We start from the raw sequence: 18,608 nt of genomic DNA, 5'->3' as shown, positions 1-18,608 counted from the left end.
AAGAATTGTCTCCTGTTTTCCATCTTGAATGCCTTGAAGCCCAATTTCCATTTGTGTCCCCGGATGCGTGTGTCCCTGCTGATCTGGAAAAGCTCCTCTGGTTTGATGTGGTCGATGCCTTTCATGATTTTGAAGACTTGAATCAAGTCCCCACGTAGTCTCCTCTGTTCCAGGGTGAAAAGGTTCAGTTCCCTCAGTCCCTCAGTAGGACTTTCCCTTCAGACCTGGAATAAGTCTGGTTGCTCTCCTCTGAACTGCCTCTAGAGCCGCAATATCTTTCTTGAAGTGTGGAGCCCAGAACTGCACACAGTATCCAGATGAGCTCTAGTGCATTGTACAGTCTGAACATCACTGCCCTTGTTCTCAACTCTACACTTTTGACAATATATCCTAACATTGTTTGCCTTTTTTATTGCTTCTCCACATTGTTTGGATGGAGAAAGTGAGGAGTCCACGTAGACTCCTAGGTCTTTCTCATGCGTTACTTCATCTAGTTCTATTCCTCCCATAGTGTAATTATAGTGGACATTTTTGTTACCTGCATGTAATACCTTGCACTTGTCCACATTGAATTTCATCTGCCAGGTGTCGGCCCACAACTGAATATTATCTAAGTCCCTTTGATTACACTGTGCTGCCAAGATTGTATCTGCTGAGCAACCTATTTTAGTATCATCTGCAATTTCAACAAGTTTGCTAACTATCCCAGAGTCCAGATCATTAATATAGATTAGAAAAAGCAAAGGCCCTAGTACTGATCCCTGTGGAACTCCACTAACAACCTCACTCCAGTTAGAAGCGACTCCTCTAATCGACACCCTCTGTTTCCTAGACATCAACCAGTTCATAATCCATCTACTTACATTACCCTGAATGCCTACAGCTTCCAATTTGAGGATCAGTAATAACTTTAACTGCTTTAACTGCTTTTAACTATAAAATTCAGGTGGCATTGAGTATATGTAGAATGAAGTATTCTCTTAGCCCCCTCAGTAATTTACTGTTTGGATATGAAGTCGTTGCAGGAACTTTTACATTTGGTCATGCTGGCTTTCAAACATCCTTTTAAACTCTTAAAAAGTATGTTTTTAAAAGGCAACGGAGACCAATATTTACTGATTTTGAATACAATAGAATTGGACTGTTTTCTTAACCTTGTCAAACAGTGGATTTATAAATATATTTAAATACTAACAATCCTAATTTTGCAGTCCTAATATTTTATATAATTTTGCATATAATACAATACAATGCCTTGGTGAATGAACCGGCCAAAACCTCAATCTGACAAGATTGTGTTGCCAGTCCACATGAAGCGCTCGAGTGCCCTGCAAACCAGCAGCTTGTACTGATAAAACCTGAACTGAACAAATTTGAGGTTTTGTTTCTTGGCTGCTGATTGACAGGATGTCAGGGAGCTGTCGGGTTTTTCACAGTTTACTTTTGCCCTCGGCTCTTGGTGCCTGGTTTCATCTGTGCGTTACAACATCTTATGACATCTTGCACTGTATACTTCTGTTTTTGAAGGGAGGATAATCCTACTCATTTTATACAATTGAGTTTTAACAGTTAAGTCCTTAAATTCTTACTTAAATTCTTATTCAAGAAGCAAATAAGCTCACTTAGGTTTCACCCTATTTTAGTGACATAGCATTTCTCCCACCGAAAGTAGGAGTGAACTTCCTGCAGTCATACTAACCCTCTGCTGACTTCATAGTGTTTGTGAAGATGTGAAATGCTCCGGCTGTTTAAGGTCATTGTGAACTTAATTCAATCTTTATTTCTTATCATTCAGCCAAAGCTGTGACTGAACATTAAGGTGCTATCAGACACTGGGCGATGCAACTTGCAACAACCTGGATTCTTGAAGATTTGAAGATCTTTCTCCTGCTTAGATACTAAAAGCTTTTGAAAGTCAATATTTCTTTGCTGAGCATTTAGTGTTAAATATGGTACTTTTTAAAGTGTTTTTTTAAGATCAAATTTTAAGAGAATTATTTTGTAAGGTAAATGGAAATCTTTGCAGTGAAACCTGATGTGAATACAATAACTCTGAAAGTGTCTAACAATGTTAATATTGTACTAGGAAACATTTTGTACATGCTATTGCACTTTTAATACATACTGTATCATAATGAAGAAGTGAATGTTTTTTTACAAAAAAAAAGGAAAAGATTTGCTATGTTTGCAGTGTTGTATGCTTTTCAAGGGAAAGTTTAATTCAAATGTATTTTGTGGTATTAAAATGACTGAAAAGTGTTGCAAGACCAGAAAAAAAGATTCTGAAAAAAATGCATTAAATGCTGATTGTATTTTTGTCTAAAACGCAGATACTATTCTTACACCAAATCAATTAAAATATATAATTTTTTTCTAATCCAGCACTGCCAGTATAAGCTTCATGTTAGTTTGCCAAATGGATTTTATTTTTGCTTACAATAGATCTAAATATAAATATAAATTTTCCTTAAATATTTTCTGGAGAAAACAAAGAATGGTGGCATAAAAGAAGTCACAATGTGATTTTTTTTAAATGTAAATATTAAAAATATTAACCAGGATAATTGTTTGCCTCATTTAAGTATTGATTTATGTAATTTTAATTCCAGTAATTAACACATTACAGATGCTGTACTGAACTCTATTGCCTTAAGATGGAATGTTATTCCGTGAATGTTTCTTTTCTTCCAAGTCATGTTTTCAAGAAAGGAATTTGAAATATGAGAAGGAAAAAACACATCTGTGTAGACAGATTTAATGTATACCAATCATAAATAAACGGTACAATTTGACAAAATGTCTGATGCTGAGCAATCTGTGGAAGAAAGGAATGATGGCTGGAAGGCAGGACCAGGATCGAGGGTGTAAACTGTTTTTAGCTCAACCATTTGTAAACCTTCTTAGTCAAGAGTGAAATCATCTTGAGCCACGAATCGCGGCTCTACAGGATCGAGGCTGGAGGTTGAAGGTCACGGCCCTGACTCACAGGTGGGGCAGTTCCAAGTGAAGCGATCTAGGCTGCATCACCCCTGGACATCGGCAGAGCACTTCAGCTTCATCCCAGTTGATCCATGGCAAGGCTGAAGTAATACAAATACCAATTATATAACCAGCAGGTTTAGGTTTAATTCATTTGGGAGCAATGGGTTTCCTTATGCTGTCCCACTTTCATGAGGTTGCAGAGGGAGACGTGTGTGAGAGCGTGAGTGAGTGTGTGACAGAGCTGCGAGTGCAGGAAGGCGGTGGTGTTTGATCCTGAAGACGTCTTCACTTCAGCACTATTGGTTGTCATGGCATTGTTCTGAAGACATTTGTAAAGACAATAACATGTAATTCTAACTGATTCTAACTGTGCTGGTTTAGACTCGTTTATTCTGTCAACAAGAGGTAATTGTTGATATTTACTGGAAAATGTGTCTAAATGGTAAAATGATCTTAAATAGTGCAATAGTCATTCTCCTGCTTTAAGTTTGAATCATACAACTGATGGAGGGGAGACGGTCATAGTTTGACTCTTAAACATGTTTTCCCTGTTATATTGAGTTTAGTAAATGAAAACATGATTAGAAAGCTAGAAGAATTCCAACTGTTTTAAAAAATATATATGAAATTAATTTTGTGTGGATTTATTAATGATACAATCCTTTTTTTAATTTAACACATCAAATTTTAAGCACTTAGTACAGATGGGTAACTGGAAAAATAAATTGTTGAAATGAATCAGATTGCATACATTGTGTAGACATACACTTGCATATAACGGAAAACCAAAAAGGTTTCTTTTGAGAAACTGTTCATTAGAATATACAGTAAATCTGGGATAAAAGGATTCTACTTTAAAAAACAAACTTTTTTTCCTCCCCCCACCCCCCCCCCCCCCCCCCGTCTTTGCCAGACTGGTGAAGTAACCTTTTCTTCATAGTAACCAAGTACAAAGGAAAAGTACAAAATGTACATACATCACAGCACCTAGGATTCTGTTTGAACATCCTTATTGATTGCTTTGACCCCTTTACATTTCATTCTATTATTTGAAAAAGGAGTCTTCCTTCAGCCGAATCCACTCAACAGAGGTGAACTTTCAATACAATATATATACGCACACGTCTTCAGACATGTCTTTAGTTCAAAGGATTTGCATTTTAAAGAGCATTTTTAATTTGGTTAAAACTGATGTTTTATGCGGTGAATCTGTGAAGTGATGAAACATGATATTTTTTTCCATTTAGTTTTTTTGTGTGATTGTAAATACCACCCAAAATTCAGTCACTTTGTTGAAATACACACCTTTAACCTGGACCCTTAAACAAACCTATTTAAAAGTCCCCTCTCCTCTAGCAGTTCTGCACCTTATGAGAAGCTTCTTGTTTTGTGGTCAGTTCAGTAAAAACCAGACCCACTGTATTATGCTTATTGCTTATTCCCCTTGTCTGACTTGGTCTGAGCTTATTTTTCTTCCTTCTCCAGTTCTGGATTTTGTAAAGTGATGCATGTTCTTTGATTCTCTGTGTGTATCGCTCTGTTTATTAGGTCTACTGCAGGAAAATCCTCTGGCTGTTCAGCCCAGGTGTCGATTTCCATCAGTCACTTTCATCTTCTGAACGTGTGTCGGTGTTTCAAATCTCGCTGCTTTTTATTTTCCAGGAGTTCCATAGAACAAAACTACTCAAACATGATTTAACTCCTGTGTTCTTGGTTTATTCAATCAATCACATTCTGAAGTTATAGTTGTGCATTTTGGAATTAACCTTTGGATGGAGTAACATCTGGTTACTAGAAACAAATATTTAAAATCAGTTTTTTTCTCTTCTGTTACTCTAGCTTCCTGCATTGGTTTAAAATGTCTGAGCGGTTTTCAGATTCATCACTTCCCTTGTTAACACCCAATTCATAAAAATAAAAAGAGAACCATGCTAATCTCCCCAAAATGATTTTTTTTTCTGCACCTATTCTGTAATCCTCAATAGGCAATTTTCCAGTCGAGTACTTGAAGATCAGTTATTTTTGTTGGTTTTGTTGTTGGCTCGACCCATTAAAAAAAATAAACAAGTTACATAGAGCACATATAAAAGCACAGATGCAATATAAAATAAGATACAGGTGATAAACTGTTGAAATCCTCAGAAAATCAAGACCCAATCTCTTTACAAATATATGTTAAATGATATATATACAAACCAAAAAACATTGTTTTCAGGTCTTAAGCACTTAGTTATAAAATATTTGTAACATCTGCTTAAAAATGTTGCCCTACAGGAAATCAGTTTCATTTTTTTTTTCTTGCTTTCTTGCATCTGTGCAACTTAAAGCAAACCAATGCAAGGCAAATGTAGTTTGTGAGGCCTACACACTAATGAGCCTGGTGGGTATATGTCGCTAAAATCACATCCGCTGTTTTGCTTATTCTGCTGTTATTCTAATAAATAGAGAGGGTGGTGGGGGGTTCTTTTATAAATCCACTGAAGACCATCCACAGAGATTTGGGATATTTCCATTTATTGATGTTTGGCTGGTAGTTCATATACATTTGTTATTCTCCACTCTGGACTTCAAAGAGAATGTAAAAGGGCTATTATGCTAATTCAGTCCTGTCCTGTTACATGTAATAAATTCACATGCACATTAATTCTTTACAAAATGTTCTTCTTACGCCTGTTCCAGAAAAGAGTTAAAAATATATACATACATTTCCTTTCCCTTATTGATGAAGATGACTCCACATCCTGGAACTGAGGGGAATAATTACCTTTCAGATGTAAGGCCAGATGTAGTCATTATTGGATATTTAAATTACTTGATTTTATTTTAATTGAAGAAATTACTTCCAATTCATTTGGGAGATGGTGTGCTGAAAACAATATATACAGTACAAAGTAGTATAACAAATTAAAAAGACACTGCTTCCTAGGACAGGTTAAGAAGCCTTCACAAAAGCCATTTTATAGCTGCCCTTCTTTTCGTCTTTTTTGCTGTCTGTACAGTCTTCTGCAGGCTGCTCCTGTTCAGTTGTGTCTTCTGGTTTTGAAGAGGGGTCCTCCTTCTCTTCAGGGGTATCTATTGAGCCCTTTGGACTGTCTGGTTGTTCCGAGTCAACTTCTGCTGCGTTTTGGCTTTCTTCAGGCGAGTCAGGCTGGGAAAGATGGGTATGGAATGAGAAGATCACGTACCTGCATGTGTATTTTGCACCCATAAAACACAAAGCTCTTGGTAAATTACCTATACTGTATACTTGAAATACTCTTGGCATTGAGTGTATTCATATACATTTAGTACACAGCTAGAGAGATTAACTAACCAAGATCTGTATTAATTGGCAAATCAATTTCAACTGATGGCGAACTGTTTTATCACAACATTGCATAACTAAAACAAGGCTCCCTATGGTAGATTTGCATTTAAAAACTGCCAATTCTAAAGTGAGATGCATTCAGACAGAGCTAAGATGTAAACCTACATAAGTCTGGCAGCAGTATTCATTTGCTTTTGTTGAAGACAGTAGTTTGCAGCAGAGTCCTGAATTTTACATTTGCTTTTAATGCTGACAGTACACGATTAGAGGAGGAAATCCAAAACCAAATGTCACAGGTGTTGTGTGAAGGGATATAAAACAGTAAGGGGGATCAATTGAAAAAGCACATTTTTAAGAATGAAAGCTTTTAAAATTGAAATAGCACAGGAAGCCTTACAGAAAAGGAGTCAAGGCCACTTCAATTCCCTCAGGGAGTATGCTGTACCTTGATAGCAGAACACAAACAGCAACATATTCCCTGAGGTAATTTTGCTTTGGAAGTAGAGCTTTAAACAGTCACTCACAGGGAAAAGCTTAATTAGGAAAGCAAACACTGAATGTTCACGTTCACGTTGAGCTTGCAGTTAAAATGGGCAGCACTTTACCTCACTGAAGCCCAGGCCACAATGTCTCCTATTCCTTCCAGAGAGTTTTCCATCAAGGCCTTGTTGGTATTGATGTTCAAGTTCAGAATTCATCCTCTTATCCTCTTCCCCTGGCGAGAATGAAATTGAAGCAGACATAAAGACAGCACCCTTACCCATGAACAAGCTGCACTGTATTCAATGCACCCAATAAAGCTAGATATCTGAAAACAATGTCACATTAGTGCACATGGGATGGCTTTGCACTTACAGTTACAAATATATGGCAGGGTGGCCAGTACTTAACATTTCCACATGATCACTTTATTTTGTTTTAGACATCTCCCTAGACTTTTCATAAAATTCCATCTACCCCTTAAAATAAGAGCATTAGAATTCATCATTTAATAGTCAGGCTTCAAATCAGTTGCTGATCGGTAGAAGTTTAATTCTTGTAATTCAAGGTCACTCTAATAAATCAAAACATCTTCAGGTATGTACGAGGGTACGGATACGTTTGTTTTGTTTACAATATCTTCAATGACTGATAAGTTTTCCTCTTCAGTTGTTTATGTGCAGCATTCAACGTTGAAGTGGATAAGTTCTGGTACAAAAAACATGATTTTCAAATGGCATCTTATGCTCTTTCATCATCAATATATATTCTTTAATAAATGACGGATCAGTGTTCAATTATTTAAAAGGAGCGCTCCGAATCAGTGTGTTCTATAATAGCAATGTGCGGCAACATAAGCACAAAAACAGCCTCTAGCTGCCAACATTACTTTCAAGTGGCGGAGTAAAAGATTTCTTACCTGTCCTGAAATGAGAGGTTGACTTGTGATCTCCAATAACAATACGTCCTGTGTGCTCTTTCTGAAATGAATACATTCATATTTATTATAGATAGATAGATTGAATTGAAGCAAGAAGAACAGATCAAAAGATGGACAAAGGAAGCTATTGAATGGATCCCAAGAGATGAAAAAAGCTAGAAGACGACCGCATAAAAGATTGGAAGGTTAAATAATAAACTTTGCAGCCATGACATGGAAAAGGGGACCTATAGATCAAACTGGAAACATCTTGGGGAGGCCTTCATCCAGCAGTGGATCGATATAGACTGATAGTGATGAGATCGATAGATGTATAGATGCATAGATATAAAACAATGCATTTGGTTATTGTTTCCCCATTATGAAATCTAATATCAGGGATTTCCCTTTTTCTTTTTAAGTCTTATATAAATAAATGTGGATGACACATAAGTGCTTGACAACCAATCCATGTTATAGTTGGCTAACCCGAAGATAATTTGGCCACTACTGCTTCCGGGAACATTGGAATACAAGAAAAAGTTCTGCAAGATGTTATCCTTTAAACAATGTGGAACAGGGGGCATACACTCCTTTAAAACAGGGCGGCTTCTTGGTACACCTGATACAGTCAGCTCCAAAATCAAACCTCACCCTTCTGCATACCTGATCTGTAGAGTCTTGCCAATAAGACACACCTGGGAAATGTATAGATCCTTAAAAAGGGGAAAACCAGGTTTGACAAAGATCAGCGAACAACGATTTATTGATCAATTTGTTGCAAAACGGGAATCAGGACACAATTAAATCTCCTTGGCCAAAAACAAATTATAAAAAATAATGTCTTGCAGTTAAAGAACAACAATGAGTACACTTTGTTCTTAGTCCTCTTCCACAATATTTAAATCATAGACATTTGCAATACCTACAGTAGTTTGAGCTTTTGTGTACACAATGGAAGCAGATGTCCCTGGGCTTCGTGTTAGATCTCACCATTTATTCAGTTTGGGAGCCTTTCAGCAACACCTTTCAAATAACATTAACACTGAATGTAGTCTTAAGGCTGTGCTAACACAACCAAGCAACAATTTCTTGCTGTGTCTGCTGGTGCCGAAATGAAACATTGATGAGCACATTCATTAACACTCACCATCCGTTTAGCCTTCCTTGTTATTCTGCCTCTGTTATAACCATCTTAAAACAGCATTTATCCAAGTGCTTAGTACAGCGGCTTCGGGGTACAGTGCTGAAAGTATGCCAAATGTTTAAGGCCACAGGGAAGAACAAGCTTACCTTTCCTGCCCCCATCAGCCTGAGAAACTTCTGTTTCCGCTCATCAGTACCTAAATCTGCAGCATCCCAGCTACAAGATCCTGCCTGCAACACAGGAGAAGACCACTCAACGCCCAGCTGTAATGCCCTGACCTCTCCATGAATTACAGAGGCAGGAATATACTGCATTTTCTGGCAATGCATAAACAATGAGTTTTGTACATGCAGAGCAAAACTCAGCATTGCAAACCTCAAATACACAGTCCTGCCCCACCAAGGTGCTGTACTGGGGGCTCAGAGGAGGAATTTGACTGGGATCATTTGGAAGAGCAGAGGTGAGTAGTCTGAGCCCAACACCATACATTTTCTATCACTGATATTCAAACAAACACTTTTTTACAATGTGAATTCAGTGCTACTCCCCCCAGCAATTACATCAATAACCACTGCTTTATCATCATTAAAACAAAGTCAAAAGTGGATCAGAAAGCGAAACAAATAAGCTTTTGACTTCATTATTTGGGGGGTGTCTCGACTTCACAGCCTGCTATTTCTTAAGCAAGGTAAATCACATTCATATAGCAAGCACTAACTAGAATGCATTTAAAACAATCATCTTGTACTTTCTTCACCACACAAGCTCAATGTGGAACTCGCACGGAGTATAATATCAATGCAAGTTAAATAGTGAACCGGATACAGCCGAGACAAGTCAATTCAGTATATGTAGCGAATGAGCCTTTTAGTATTTAGAAAAACAGTCGTCATTGCCATTTTCTATTTCAATGCCAACAGTGCCACTGGACAAAGCCCATGCATGAGCACAAACATCTCAAAGAAATGAAGTAGCGAATCATCCCGTCCGCACACACTGGCAGAGGCCTTGATCTGAGAGGACCAGCACTGCGATCTCCTGTCTGCCCGCATTACATCGACATAAAAACATCTAGTACTTCATTCGGAGACGCGGGTCTTTTTGTCCCATGTTGACGGTCTTCGGCGGAGCTCATTTTGAAGTTATAGCCAGGTTTTCTGTTTTTAACTGTAAGTACTTTTCCCTTTGCAAACCCGATGGATCTTTAAATGCGCCTGCTGGAGCATTGCTTCATGGGAGTTGTAGTTTCCAGCCGCTTGTCAGAGGCGGAGCAAACGTGTAATAAAACCAAAAACTGCATATCCCAGGATCCCGTGCGATATCAACGCCATAGAAGCGCTGTATTTAACTTCGACTTGTGTCCAGAATACAGGCACACGTGTGTACAGTAAGTGCGTAGACGTCTGTCAATATTTTGTTAATTAAACGTATATGTGAACAGCAGTCAAGAGAATAATGTCATTGTTTAGCTTTTTCAAACGCAGTTCTATTTGAAGTCAGTATCGTGTTCTAAATATGTTCTAATATATTGGCTTTATTAATGCACCATCGCCTTCTATTAATACAATAGCCGTGGTTTACACTCTCTGACTGGAGAACTGAATCCTGACTTATTTTATGGATAAAAAAGCACTTAATCACAATTATTGAATCAGAGTTCAATAAAGAATGTATTTATTAAGTTACACAGTGTTTATGGATTGTATGTCTATCTTACAAACAATTTCGAAGTGCATTTTTATGGCCTGTTGATACCTAAGTGTTACTGGATTGCAGTCATTAAGCAGCAATATATCTAGCAAAGACTGTTAATGCTCCACCTGTCAGATGATTTACTTTAAGAGACAGCCTGTCTAATCTCAGTGGTCCTGTCATTACAGGGCCAGTTGCACACCCTGGGCTGGAATCACTGGTGTCCTAGTACAGCTGTATTCTTCCTCAGTACTTCCCACAGCACTGTGGTGAGCTGACGAACAGACACATCCTCTTTGGGACATTACGTCACATTCAAGACATGAGATTTCACTCTGCATTTTTAAACTCTTGAACCTACCTTAAAGAGAAGGCTTGCTAATGGTCCAGGTTTGTCCTGCAGCCTCCAGGACACTGCTGGGAGCAACTCGGATGCATCTTTCAGTGCAGTAATCGAAATGTCTTTTGAATAGTGATTTATTAATTCCTCGGTTGTTTGATAGTTAGGTGTTTGCAATGGGAGGGGGAATGCAACAGTACTCTCTAACAATCTTATTGGTGTCATTTAGTGTTCACACTAGACGTACACTTTGGCTAAGATTATGGTTAGGATTAAATTCTAAGAACATAAATAATAACTTGTGACCTGCTGGGCTATCTGTTACAGATCATGTCATCCATATGGAGGAATCTGTGCCAGCTGAATCAAAGAAGCACAGCTTTTCAAAATGGTCTTCACAATATCACTGACCATGGATGAGTTTTGGATGCCCAGTTAAGTTTATATAATTTAACCAAAGGTAGTTATTTTATGGTGATGTATGATTTAATATTCTAGCTGTTATGCAATTGCATTAGGTTGGGAAATCACTAGATAATTGATTGCTGAAGTTATTCAAAACTGAAATTAAACTTGTATGTTTCATATATTTGAATTGTATATGCATATATGTATGTATGTGTACATTGTAAATAGATCTCTTTTTATAGAACATAGAACATTTTTTTTACTTTAGATTTGATTTTAAATGTATGTTTTATATCATGGAAAAATGTTCTTAAGTCTAGGGTTTAACTTCATACCTTTCACTTGTGGTGTAGCATTTTAAATATACATTTTAATCGTTTGTAGTTGTATTTCTGTAACAACTGGAGGAACCTCTTTACACCAGTGTATAGTGTTACATAATGCTAGCAGGAGCACAACTTGGCCAGCACTACACCCTTGGAGGACAAATCATGGTATGGATGCACATGACCAGCAGAACTTCCTTGATTGGCCAGTGCCGGTATGAAAGAAACCAGCATGCCTATATTGTGGGGTGTCATAGCTGGAAGGAGAGGAGGAAACAACATCAGCGAGTATGTAAGATCAAACCCTGGTAAAGAACTTTTGGCTTTGGGATTTTGTCGGTCTTATTTGCCTCTTTGGGACCTCAGATGGCACCATCAAGTCCTTCCTCTCCTCGTATTGGCAATTTGGATCCTCATGGTCGTACTCCATGCAGGAAATGCAAAGAGAGATGCCATTCTAGGCCCAAAACCACATCAACCATGGCATCCATAACCTTGCAGAAGTGCTTTAGCCTGCAAGGTGGACCTGTAGTTGGCCGGCAGGTGTCTCTTGCCCTCTGTCTCCAGCCAGCGCAGAGTCCTGGTGTCTGACATCTACTCACTTTCTTCTCCTGGCACTTTTTTTCACAATACGCTGTTCCTGAGACCACACAGCTTATGCCCACATTCTCCACCAGTGTAATACTGTGGGGGCTTCAGGAAACAGACACAGGAACAGGGGGTTATGGTGCAGCTGGCACTAAAAATGAAAACAAAACAACTCTAACACAACCCGAGCTCCTAAACTAAACTGTGAAACAGGTCACTCTCGACACAAGACAGACAAACCAGTCAAGCAAACAGTCCACAGCACAAATCCAAAAGAGTAGTCAAGTAGTATTCAAAGTCAATAGTTTTTTTTACCAGTGTTTTGTTCTTGCATACCCACCTTGCAGCTCCTACATCCCCACAACTATTCAAATGGCTTATTTCCGGCACGGCTTCCTTTACACTGGCACTGGCCAATCAAGGGAGTTCTGCTGGTCATGTGCAGCCATACCATCACTATGGGGGGTCAGTGGATGGGCTGCTTGTAAAGCTTATATATATCAATTATATCAGTGCTTTAAAGTTTAATTTCTCACTAATAGTAATGGTGCTGCTGAATAGTAAGAAGGCTCCTTTAGATTACCCCTTCAAGTTAAGCAATGGAGTTCTTGGATATAACAAATGCTAATAAATATTTAGTTAGGAAGAATCATCTAGAGGACACTAAATTACACTGCATTGACATTAGTGTTCCCGCAACACGTACTTTGTATACAGGAATCTGTGGGAAAGTGATGTGCAGGTTATAAGGGCAATGTTTTAATCTTGTGATTTTGACTCTTGGTTGAGGTTTGTGGACAGATGGTGTGGCATACCTATTGTAGGCATTCCTGAAAAACGTGTCAGCATGTGTTGGATCAGCTGTGAACAACTCCACCAGTCGTTGGGGACTTACTTTCTTCAGAAAACCACTCTCTATATAATCGTCTTGCTGTACTGTGGGTCAGCACATTCACAGTGGATTCATTTTATGTAGCTTTTTTTCCTTTTCCATAAAGCTGCTCTTTGTGGCATGCCCAATGTAAATTCCTCTTTGTTGTTGCAAAGCACCAGAGTGGTAAGTTACCTACCTGTTGAATGAAAAGCCAGTCTTTTCCAAGTCTAATATGCTACATGGAAACACATTTCCCGAGTTACTAGATTTGTGACGACCATGTGATCCTGTGATTCACTTTAAACACCGTTATCATTTAAAGTTTGGTTAATTGCTGAAATCCTCTAATTTATCTTAGAATGAAAAGTTATAATTCTTGTAAACAGCCAATGGAGTAAAGGTGTTCAGTAATGCAGTATTTTAGTACATGTAAGTTTCTTTATTCAGGATTCAATTTTCTTCTGTGGATTGTTACACAAAATAAAACGGTTAATGAAGGTAAATATTTTATATATGTAAAGACCAGCTGGTGAAATTGAGCTTTTTTTAGAATCACAGAAAGGAGAACCTGTAGATTGTGTGGTTGCTAATGCATGTTAATTAAAGAAAAGGACATTGCTGATTTTTTAAACAAAATTTATCTTAATGATAGTTGGTGTTCATCCAAAAAAAACTTAGTTTCTAGACAGTGTATTCATTATGTAGTGTGGTGCAGTAGAAGTGCTTTTGAATAAAGGTGCACTGTTTTCTGAATTGCTGTAAGCTATATATATAAAATATATATTTTACATATTTAATCAAGACATAATACTTTTAATGAATTCATTTAAAATGTGAACTTCTGATACTCAGAATAAGTTTAGTAACAAAATAATAATAATAAAAAACCTAAACAGAAAAATCAAAATAAAACCATTGATGTTAAACAAATAAATGACAACTTAATCCATTTGGGAGTAGAAATGTAAGTTAGGAACTGAGAATGTAGCCCTGGAGTGTAACCTTGTAAATAAAACTATTATTTTGGTTCATTAGTATTTATGTAAATGAAGTTTAAATTAACTGACAAATGCATTTCCATAATTAACTCCAAATCAAAGTCTAAAGATATTGGAGGTTGCTCTCATTATGTAATTAGGAATAACATGTATTTAAGTTATCTTATTTAGACTTACTTAATTAGACTTTCCCTGTTAACTTAAAAGGAATTATCAGACCCTGACTAAACTTTGATGAAATTTAGAGTAACAAGTAGAAAATTTAGGTCATCTAATGAGAACACAGTGTCCCACTTTACAAGTCCAAATGGGATTAGGATAATTAGCATGTATGCAAATGATGATTCAGTTAATTACATAACAAAATTTTCATTAAAAATTAACAGTGATGGTTGCATCTTGTAGAGACTTCTGAGCTGGTGTATGCAGAAATCCTGGAACTTAATTAAGGATATGTCAACGAAAGACAAGAGCATCTTTTGCCCACCTCAGCCTAAGTTAACTTCTTGTCCCATGGGGAAAATTTAGTGTTAAACATTGTTTTTTGTTTGTTTGTAGAATTTTTACTTTATTTGTTTTTATTATTATAAGACTGAATATTGATGAAATCCTTAGCAAAGCATTCCTATTGTATTCATCAATGGTTGCGTAGAGGTTTTACATTTTTATATTTGGAGTCACATTTGTCTGAATTTTGTTTTATCATTTAAACTGAAATTTGCTGTTTACCTCTGTCAGTAGTTTGATCATTAAGTTCTATATAAAGTATTAATATGCGATTTAGTTGCTTACACACACACACATATGTAATATGTCTATGGTAGTATCATCTCAAAACAGATAACATAAGTAGCTTCAGGGCACAGGAACTGTGAACTAGACATATATCTTATAAGAGAAATCAAATCTCTTTGAAATTGACTCTAAATTTAATTCACCTTGCACAAATATTTATTTTAAAGCAATCCTATGAAATAATAAGTAATTCTAGCTTTTTGAAAGCCACCTTCCTTGTATAGTGCTAATAAGGGTAGTATTGTGCTTGGAAATGTGATGTTGGAGGTGCTGAATTTGCACACCATTTGCCTTAATAAATCATTATGGTAAAATAAGCTCCAATTATACCTGCCAAGTAAATGTACTATAACAGTTTTTATGTGGTTAACGACGGCCTTGTTTATTTTATTTTTCTGGTTTTGAATTTTTAGCATTCCTAGCGTCTTTGGCAGTTAAACAGCAGTAATGTATTAAAAAAATATTTAACATAAATAGACCTATTTAAAAGCAAACTATAATGTATAGATTTTATGTAATGCATAATGAAAGTAAAAAAACATATTGTGTGGCTTTCTGTAAATAACTCACTATACCTTTAGGTTTCAGGTTGTTAGCTTTCTTCTCCTTCTTTGTAGCAGCAGTAGTAGTAACCATAGCATTGGTGGGGAGAAGAAGAGGACAGTTTTAAAGGTGAATGGTGATTTATAAACCGTTTTGTGCGATATTTTTTACATTTTCACTGAATACATTTTACCGTTTGAATTTTCTAAACGTGTTTTACTCTTTCCCGTTTACCTAATTATCATTAATTTAAAAAAATGAAATAAACAATCCCATAGCAATATACGGCACACATGTCCCTCCCACCTAAACAATTATGTATAATTAAAATGCTTAAAAGTCTTTATAGCAACATAATGCCATAATGAATTGGTTTTCCTGCTGCTTGCAGTTAAAATTAACCCTACCTCTGCTTCCTGCCACATAATAACTTAGTTTGTCATTTACTCTTTTTATAAGTCTTGATTGCAAATAAAATAAAAAATAACAGAAAAGGGAAAAAAGGACTTGACTTTTCAAGTTTCCTCTGGGACATGACTCCTGCCACTTTCAACACTGAAAATAAGTAATTAAGGCTTTTCTTCTCTGTATGACAGCTTTTGCTTTGTGCAGAGATTCCTGTACCTCTCTGTATAATCAAGGAGTGAATTACAGACGTTAATAGTTTCTTTGGCTGAAGTTCAATTAACAAAGCCTTTGGTCCAACGCTATTTATTGAAGTGATATATCTACAGAGAAACCATTTAACTGAGACATAAAAAAAAACATAATCCCAGTATTTTCTGTTGAATTTGAATATTGGAGCCATGGAATGGTGCTGGACATAAGACTGTTTCACTGAGCTCTGGTTCAGATTGTAGCTGGTGTCGCGGTGTTGGAAATGTGCAAAGCAAATGATTGATTAAATTATACTTTTACTCTTGTGCATGGTGAAGAACTTCATCTTGTTCTTTTTGTGTGTTTCTTCCTGTAACAAAAATATATAAAATAGGGTCACTTTCGATATATACATAGCTTATCAAATGATAATCAACATGCCTTGAATTATGAACATTGAATTATCTGCATGATCTTTGGAGCCCTTACAGTTTTATGTATATCATACTGTGGTAAAAGACAAACACACTAAGCCTTAAGAACATAACCAGAGTACCAAAACTGTGGTGAGGGTTTAGGTCAGTTCTTTTGGGGATATTTTTATCTTTATTGAGAAAATAATATGATAAGAATTACACCAATTCATTTATTTTTTGCAGTTATAAAACCCAGCTTGTCAAAATAAACTGTGTTTTGAAAGTAGTAATTAAACCATACCATGCTCCTAGTTAAATGTTTTAACCTTTGATATGATGAGGCTGACCTAAACTTGTGAACACTTCTCCAAGAGGAAATACATTCTTAATAATATTTAGTGTATTTTTTCTCTCCTTACAAAGTCTGGAAACAGTATACCATGTATAATAAATTCAGAGGCCAGACATAGATGTATATTTAAGCATCCTCTCTTAAAAAGGATGTGTTTGGGTTTCCTTGTAATCAAAACAAATCATACGTAAGTTTCCATATTTTTTTGACAGACTAGTGTTCCCTAATTAAGCATGCAGAATGAAACAAGAACACATGTTAATTTAATGTAACAAAAAATGTTGATTTTCATGCACTTACTTTTAAAATATTAATAGAGTAGACTTGCATTTTAAGATGCATCAAAGCAACTCATAATATGCAAATGTAATGTATGCTGCTTTCTCCCTCTAAGGCTGGTCTGATACGTTCTCTCAAACCAGGCAAGGTATTGGTTCAAGCTGTTTTTATTTGCAGACATAGCCATTTTAATTTAATTTTAATTACAGAGCAAAAAAAGACTATGTAAGCACAGTGATATGAAAGACAAACAAGCTACAATATTTGAAGAAGGGAAAATGATATATAATTAAATCACCATTATTGACTTAACTTCTCTGTTTCTGAATGTTTTTACATTTACTGCAAAATAAAAGTACCCTGCTTATGAATACAGTCCCGAACCACTAGATCATTAAAAATGAATCGTGTTATAAGAAAGTGTAAAAAGATGTATTGAATGCTGAAAGGAGCTATGTCTGCTTTAAACTCATTATATCTCTGCTAAGATTCCTGTTCTGATGTTAATTTGAAAGTTTAATGACCCCTGCCAAGTGATTCTAAAACAAATGTTTAGATCTGATGATACAGCCAGTCATAATTTTGAAAGCCATTCTATTTCTATTCAAATTTTAATATTCAAGGAAAAATAACTGAATTGCTCTTTTCTTAAATGAAGGCAGAATAAGCCCAGCTTCAGACATACACAGACATTATTAGAACATAATATAAAACATTTGAAGATGTGCTTTGAGGCAAAGAGGTCTTTACGTATAACCCAGGAATAAAGTGAGATACAATGTTAAGGTGAGTTGTCTACACTTGAAGGTCATCTTGCTACTGCACCAATGGCACTGTGCTACTGGCATCTTGAACTGTATGCCAGTTCAGTTTTAACCAATGATGACTACAAATTAAATCGATTTCCTATTCATGGTACAGTATATCTATTGTACATATGATGAATGACAGAGGTAAGGCCTTTTTTATTATTATTATTCTGTGCATTGCCCTCCACTTTGAACCATTGCCCATTCATATTATACAACACATATGAGGAGCATTTTTATTTTTGATGTCTTTCTGAATTGCTCCTTGGTTTGTAGTTGCATCGAATTTTTACATAGAGGGACTATTTGGACTAAAATACATAGTAGTGCATAAGAGGCATGCATCACCATGTGTAAGACATTACATAAAATGTTTTTATTGTTTGTGGAGGTGTCTCTAGCTGGGTATAAGGGAATACAAAAGTTATGAACAAATGATTTGTCCTGAATAATACCTAGATGCAATATTATCTTTGGGGTGAGGTATACAAAAACAAGGCTAGCCAGCCTCTTTAGGTTTTCATATTGTTTCTTCACTCTGAGGGACCCTTATAAAGTGTTATAAAAACGTAGATCACTTAAAGATCACAGATGTGTTTGAATTAGAGATTTTGAATACATTGAAGTACTGTTCTGAGACATTTAATTGTACACTCATTAAATCAGATTATAGACGAGGCACATATTTAGATCCTATTGTAAGAAGACTGGCAGTCATGTTGTATGAAAACCACATCAATGTATTAAAAGACCATA

The 18,608-nt window shown here is 36.3% G+C and overlaps 2 protein-coding genes and 1 long non-coding RNA gene across 19 annotated transcripts in view; 2 read left to right on the top strand and 1 right to left on the bottom strand.

The window, feature by feature from the left end:
• Positions 1–3,343, top strand: part of plekha7b (pleckstrin homology domain containing, family A member 7b) — a 135,048-nt gene extending 131,705 nt beyond the window's left edge. For all 17 annotated transcript variants that reach the window (XM_066700915.1, XM_066700916.1, XM_066700914.1 and 14 more), the window contains one exon: positions 1,796–3,343. Coding sequence is in view for 3 of the 17 variants with exons in the window: in XM_066700919.1 (XP_066557016.1) it covers positions 1,796–1,818 (23 nt within the window). In the remaining 14 variants the exon portion in view is untranslated. The remainder of the gene's footprint in view (positions 1–1,795) is intronic.
• Positions 3,344–5,475: 2,132 nt separating this feature from the next.
• On the bottom strand, positions 5,476–10,088 carry c4h11orf58 (chromosome 4 C11orf58 homolog). The gene is made up of 5 exons (XM_066700913.1): positions 9,914–10,088; positions 8,982–9,065; positions 7,689–7,749; positions 6,895–7,004; positions 5,476–6,130 (listed from the first exon to the last, which is right to left on the bottom strand). The coding sequence occupies exons 1-5, from the start codon at positions 9,968–9,970 to the stop codon at positions 5,915–5,917; spliced, it is 528 nt and encodes a 175-aa protein (XP_066557010.1). The 5' UTR covers positions 9,971–10,088; the 3' UTR covers positions 5,476–5,914.
• Positions 10,089–10,138: 50 nt separating this feature from the next.
• On the top strand, positions 10,139–12,659 carry LOC136747755 (uncharacterized). The gene is made up of 3 exons (XR_010816540.1): positions 10,139–10,222; positions 10,716–10,796; positions 11,195–12,659. It is a non-coding gene; the product is annotated as an uncharacterized LOC136747755 (long non-coding RNA).
• Positions 12,660–18,608: the final 5,949 nt, after the last annotated feature.

This window comes from Amia ocellicauda, chromosome 4 (genome assembly GCF_036373705.1).
Source record: "Amia ocellicauda isolate fAmiCal2 chromosome 4, fAmiCal2.hap1, whole genome shotgun sequence".
Taxonomy (NCBI): Eukaryota; Metazoa; Chordata; class Actinopteri; order Amiiformes; family Amiidae; genus Amia; species Amia ocellicauda.
The sequence above is the reverse complement of the archived record's forward strand: the minus strand, read 5'-3'. Positions and strand labels throughout refer to the sequence as shown.